General features: G+C 34.5%; 1 protein-coding gene across 1 annotated transcript; it reads right to left on the reverse strand.

The window, feature by feature from the left end:
• Positions 1-5,384: 5,384 nt before the first annotated feature.
• On the reverse strand, positions 5,385-6,808 carry LOC148312831 (uncharacterized). Its single transcript, XM_088272675.1, has 2 exons — positions 6,684-6,808; positions 5,385-6,232 (listed from the first exon to the last, which is right to left on the reverse strand). The coding sequence occupies exons 1-2, from the start codon at positions 6,693-6,695 to the stop codon at positions 5,522-5,524; spliced, it is 723 nt and encodes a 240-aa protein (XP_088128801.1). The 5' UTR covers positions 6,696-6,808; the 3' UTR covers positions 5,385-5,521.
• Positions 6,809-7,135: the final 327 nt, after the last annotated feature.

Consider the following 7,135-nt stretch of genomic DNA (forward strand, 5'->3'; position numbering starts at 1 on the left):
ATCTTTCCTTCTTTCAAGTCAAGTCTTTCTTTCGCAATTTATCGATTGTTTATAATAGATACAGGGCGATAAAATGCGATAAAACTAACGATAAAATGTCGACAAGTCTCTTGGTTCTGCGTAAACTCTGGACTAAAGATCAAACACGGTGAGGCCCCACCCACAAAAATTAAAAACAATTATAGATAATTAGTGAAATTACAAGCCGGCAGAGTAATTGCTCCCGATTTCAATAAAAGGTTGGAGGGTCAATCCGTGGGCCAATCTAGATCTACATTCAAGAATTAAAGTGTTTCATTGATAATAACAGCTTACAGGTAGACCTTCGTACCTATGTATGGTTTATTACTATCAGTTTTGAGCAATCAAAATATGATTCAATATTCTTGTATCGTTTATTAAAAAATAAAACTATTAAAATAAGAAAAAAATGTTTAAAGCATACAAAGAAGTAGACTATGTGAGTGAGTATAATGCGTATAATATGTAGGTTGCCATGTATAGGGCTATGTACTCGTACCTACTGCACAATTTTTTGCAGGACTTACAAACTTTTTAACATCCTTACAATTACACAGGTGACACATCGCTCACTCCTTTCAAGAACGTCATAAATCAAAAAACGTCAATTTTCAGTTGTGCATATTTTCGGAATGGCCAAAAAATGTACTATATCCCAGAAAAAGAGGCATATTTTTAACTTAATATTTACTCGTTACAGGGCAGAAAGTGTTGTTTTTGCATTTTGAAGAAAAGATATTGTTTAATTATTTTTTAAAATAAACTAAATATTTTTCAAATGGAGAAAAAAGCTTCAGGTTTTACCTAAAAAGATATGTTGCACAGTAAAAATTTCAGTAAGTGGCTTGATATTTATTTTTAATACATTGTATGATATTTTCAAACTTTAAAAACGTTCTCCTGAAAAATCAAGTATTTTGATTTATGACGTTCTTGAAAGGAGTGAACGACATAAGAAAGCTTGATTTTAAAATGAATGAAAAACATATTTTCCAAATTTATCATCACCTTATTAAGTACATAGGAAAACATATATTTTTTAACATACACACCCACACACGCATTGAAAATTCCGTTTGAAAGATGGAACCTATTTGAGACCAAGATTGTTCTTTCACGTTAGATTTCAGCTTCTCCATCTCGTATCCGCTATTAAGGACCTTAATTGTATTGTTGGGTAATATATCCAAAATAAAACACAGTTTTTTGGATTGAATTCTACATTTATTCATGTATATGTTTATACGTGACGCGTTTCGTCTTCTTAGGATATTATCAAACACTGAATAAAAATATTTACAAAATGTCCTTGTGTAGGTACTAGCAATAATTGCTATTATTAGATCTCAATTATTGTTAGTAAATAAGGACATTTTGTAAATACTTTCGGTCATATATAAATAAATAAATATAAACATAAATAAATATAGAATTAAATAAAAAAAAACGTATTTTATTTTGGATACATTACCCAACAATTCAATATGGAATTCTACCAACTGTAGTCTGCAAGTCTGCAATTACAATAAATATCTTAATTGTGCTAGAAGTTTCTGCTCTACCCTTTAAATAATCTGAATAAAAATCATTGATGAATTGGTAAATTATTGAATGATATTGCTTTACAATAATGACGTCGATGAACTTAATTATACCAACTATTATTATAAAAGAAGCTATATAATTTAATTATAAAAAAATGAGTAAACCTGACTTCCATAGTACTCGAGTTAAAATGAATTATTTAGGTGCAAGTTTAAAATTACTTAAAAATGATTTTACTTATTTCTTCGTTCATTTTTAACTAATCCGTTATTATGTACGTACGAGTATGTCCCACCCGGTAAATATTAAGTTTTACCTACCAGCCTAGCGTACCCCGCGCCTACGTAATATATTCTAGTACCCGATGTTACGCCCAAGGGCCGAATCGATTGCCGTATTATGTATACCCTACACAGTTAGTCGTATTTTGAGCAATATAGTAAATAAATATCACATTAATCACGACGATTGTTACGCAAACTCTACAAACTAAGTTACATGTGAATATCGATGTATGTAACCAGCAGTGATGTAAGGGATCTGTATCTAAGGCTATGTAAATGCCGAAAAACAAAATACCGATATCGAAATGTGTGTGCGTTTTTTTGTTGTTGTTTTTTTTTATATTTAAAATTGGTTAATATATGACACGTATATCTGAGGATAGATGGAGGAAAAAGGTGCTTGACTGAAAGCCTAGAATAGGACGCATAAGCGTGGGTAGGCCCCAGCCAAGATCGACGTGCCCTACGTAAAGTGCTCTCACTACATTTTTGTCAATTTTGAGATATTTGGTGTATGTTATCAACTGACCGTCATCTACAAATATAAACAAACAAAAAAATATAAAAGAAATTACGCCTAGTTTTCAGGCGTATAAGACGCTATGTACATCGAATTTTCGACATGAACTGGACTCCTAAAACACTAACTACTTAATTTTGACAAATAATAAAGTTTTAAAACGATTTCATATATCATATATTTTTTAAATTATTTATTATTTAAAAACATTATAAAAAAAATACGTTGAAAAAATCTTCTATGCTCTCTCCTGTAATGTAACAGATTTGCAGATAGAGTACTTTACGTAGGGGCCGTTGAGATGGTTGATGATATTTAAAAAATGGAGGGTCTGTAGGAACTTTTAAAGTTTCAAAGTATAATACAATGTATTAAAAATAAATATCAAGCCACTTATTGAACTTTTTACTATGCAACAGATCTTTTTAGGTAAAACCTGAAGGTTTTTCCTCCATTTGAAAAATATTTAGTAAATTTAAAAAAAAAACAACACCTTTTCTTCAAAATGCAAATACAACACTTTCTGCTCTATAGAGCGGGTAAATATTAAGTTAAAAATATGCCTCTTTTGCTGGGATATAGTAATTTTTCTGGATATTCCGAAAACATGAACAACTGAAAAATTAACGATTTTTGATTTATGAACTTCTTGAAAGGAGTGAGCGATTCGACCATTTGACATCAAAAACTTAAGCTGAAAGGAAATATACACAGAGAAAATTAACGAATACCATCTCTTTCGGATAACTGAAAAAGTAATAGTTATCCATCAGTCACACTTTAAAGCAAGGCACTGTATCTTATTCTTCTTCTTCAGCCTTCTGTCTTCCACTACAGGATATGGGCCTCTCCGTACCCTTCCATTTTTTCGGTCTATTGCTGCTTGCAGCCAGTTTCTACCCCCTGCTGCGGCTATGTCGTCGAACCATCTTTTTTGAGGTCTTCCGACGTCTCTTTTATACTTCCAAGGTCTCGAGTAGTGTGGTTGTCAATCATAGGTTGAATGGTGAATGCTGCACGTGTGTAAAAATGATCACTTAACCAGCTTATGACATGTCATAAGCCCTGTATATACCCAGACTTCTATATTCTTATTCATCTATGTATGTTGAGATGTCAAAAATGTAAAAATAACTTCACCTCAGATTTGTTAATAACTATTTGGATACACACGAAATGTTGTTATTTTTTTTCTAGCGTCCAGTAATACCTGCATATTATTCAGTTACATAGACTCCTGTAATAAAACATTTAAAAAAAAAAGCATCCTGTGTATTGTAAAAAAATAGGTCATCTCGATAATACCTAGTTTTAGTTAATGTATCGTTGCTAATACGAGTATCTATAATACCTTTTAACATAGGGTTGCCATTCGTCTCGATACATAGAGACATGTCGACGTTATTGACAGTGGTGTAACGACGTCTTGATGACTTCGAGAAATCCCAATATCATGTCGGAAAACGGTAATTGAAACACACACATGATTTCTTAACAATTATGTAAAAGAGCAACCGTTTATTTGATGAGATTCTGAATGTTTCTGAATTATCTAAAAAACAAAGGAACGTGAATTCTTCTTCCTCGTAGACAAGAATTTAAAAGTCCTAAAATTTCTTATCCGATGGCTCTACACTCTACAATCAGCCATATTTCCAAACGTATTGGAAATTGTACCTATATGTCTAAGATTTGAGACCATTGCATATATATACAGGTTTCAAGAATTATGGCAGAATGGTAAACGTTACACAAGTGTATAAAGTGATCGATTGAGCCAAATGCCAGTACGTAAGCCCTTGGGATGCTCAGACTTCCATCTTATTTCATATAAAGAGGAACGATAAATGTTTCATTTCAATTTAAGATACATATAATGAATCCTGAAAGTCCTAAAAATAAATACGAGCAGTCTAAAAATCTTTCTTTTTTGGGTTCAAAGTGTCCTGAAAAATACTTAAAATAATGTGGCGGAATCATGGAAAAATATGATAACCTTATATTGAGTGCAAACTGCACATTATGTATGTATGAATATATTTAAACAAATCTATAGTCAGATGAGGTGACTTCGTAATCGTTATAGGTACTGAACTTTGTAACATAATAGTTAAGGCTAGCAAAAAGGCAAGGTCTTTGAACGAAACAGACTGAAGCAAATAGTTCATTATTATGTTGTCAATCACATTAATAAGGCGTAAAGCAATTTTACAAAATGCGATTGTTGAATATGCATACTACTCCATTTACATAAGGGGGTCCAATTGTTTTACGTGACTTGAAATGCTTTTAAATGGTCACTCGTGTACACTAAATTCATTGACTGTTTAAGTAAATTAACCAACGTTTTACAGACACGGTCGTTTTTCTTAAATCACAAATATATACTCGTATTTCTTGCATTTTTACGTTTAAAAAAATACGAGTTTAGGTACTTTTTCGAAGGATTTTCATATTATCATTTCATCGGATTTCATATTTTAGAGTATCTATTTCGAAAATAATGAAAATCAATGTTTAATAATTACATACCCAATCCATGAATATATAATGTTCAATTGCTTTACTTAAATACTAACGATGTGTCTTATTTTATATACTAAGAATCTTAAAAAAACAAATTAAGATAACTTTGGGTTCTTTATACTATACTATATTGTAAATATTTTATCATATATGTCTGTATTTTTTTTCATCATTTGTATTGGATTGAACGAGTTTTGAGTTTAACAGAAAATGTAATTTTCTCATTTAGGTTACAGAAAAATATTTACCAAATATAGTACGTAAAGAACTGTAATTTGTCGTTTTTAGCTCGATATACGTATAGAATACATAAGATCGTCGATAATTTTCTTGCTACCTAAGAATTTGATATACATTGTTACAAATAGTGTCGTTTTGTTTTGTTCAAAAGATACTTATTTCGTTGCAATAAGTAAATTTTGTTTTCGAGGGAAAATGGTAAGTATTTGTATACATATTAAGGAGTACAATGAAAAACCGTGTTAAATAATTGAACGTTATTTATTTGATTTACAAAATGTAGTTAACAAAAATAGCCCTCAAGGGTACTTTAACATGTACGACTTTGGATTTGTCTCTTCTTCTTTGAATTATCGGGTTGAAATCGGAGATGGTGTTTGGTAAATTACCATCCATAGTTGACTCCGAGTCCTGAAGAGTAGGAAGCGTGGGAGACAACTGAGGCGGGAGAGTAGGCCACGGCGGACTTCAGCACTGGGGCGGCATGGGCGTACGAGGCGTAGGCGGGAGCGGCATGGGCGTACGAAGCGTAGGCGGGAGCGGCATGAGCGTACGAGGCGTAAGCGGGAGCGGCATGAGCGTACGATGCGTAAGAGGGCGCGGCGTAGGACAGAGCGGGAGCGTAGCTCTTAGCGACTACGGGAGCGGCGTAAGAGATAGCGGGCGCGGCATGAGCGTAAGAAGAGTAAGCGGGGGCGGCATAGGACACGGCGGGAGCGTAGCTCTTGGCGACGACGGGAGCGGCGTACGCGGCGTGGGCGTAAGCGGGAGCGGCGTAGGACACCGGAGCGGCCACCGAGGAGTAAGAGTAAGAAGGAGCGGCGTACGCGGCCTTAGCCACGACCGGGGCGGCGTAGGACAGAGCCGGGGCGGCGTAGGAGGCCACGGGGGCGGCGTAGCTCAGGGGGGCGGCGTACTTGGCGACCACGGGGGCGGCCACGGAGGAGTACACCGAGGATACTGCGGGGGCAGAGGAGTAGTGCGCCACTGCGGGGGCGGCGTAGTGAGCCAGGGTGGGGGCGGCGTACGAGGAGTACGCGGGGGCGGCCAGGAGACCAGCGTTAGCTGTGGCCAGAGCGGCGAAGAGGACGATCAGCTGAAATAAAATGAATTTTTGCATTGATAATCAAGGAAGTATAAAGAAAAGCATATACATTTCCAATTATTGTAATTCATCGATACTGTTGCTTTTTTATTCTAGAGTTAAGGATCGCCGATCGATTTATATAATAGCATATTTATGTGTATTTATATATTTTTTTAATAATGAATTTTTCACGTGAATGTTATTTCAACACCCTCGTGTTAAAATGTATATTTTAAAAGACTTAATAAGTACTTTATATTTATAGTAAAAAAATATGTTTTTTTTTAAATATGTTTTTCTTGTGTTATTTAAAAAAATATTACAATAAAAAAAATGTTGGTTTTAGAGTCACTGTTTTTTTTATCACACGAGTATAAGATTTAGAAAAAACTTCACAAATTAAATTTAGAGCAGGAGACACAGCTTTCATAGTAAGAAAGTATTGTTGGTTATTCTGTACCTTGAATGCCATTTTTATTTAGTACTGGTAGTCACTGTACAATGATACTTGGAATAAAGTGTCTGGTGCTTTTATAGTACGAATCAGGGCGGCATACGTTTAGAGGACAGGTTTTTACCCTCTCTTAGAGCTATCTTCGCACTAGAGTTTCCACGGGGGAGGGGAAACTGAGCCTTGCGTTTTGTTTTGGAAGTGGAAAAATGTGTATAACTGGTATAAAGAGCGTTCTGGTCAGTGTTCGCTCTTGTTCAACGCGTTCAATGTCCACATTTCCTTAGTTGAATGCTTGATGTTTTATTTTTGTACACTTTGAGTTAAGTCTTTTTTTATCATAAAAAAATATTTATCAGAGACTGGATTTTTTACATTACGGACGATTTACCAACACACAAACACATATACATTGAAAGTGTCATAAAATTCCACAACTATCAAAAATTCAACTAGCATAC

This window comes from Brachycentrus maculatus, unplaced genomic scaffold (genome assembly GCF_059751285.1).
Source record: "Brachycentrus maculatus isolate JH-2025_06_01 unplaced genomic scaffold, ASM5975128v1 h1tg000031l, whole genome shotgun sequence".
Classification (NCBI taxonomy): domain Eukaryota; kingdom Metazoa; phylum Arthropoda; class Insecta; order Trichoptera; family Brachycentridae; genus Brachycentrus; species Brachycentrus maculatus.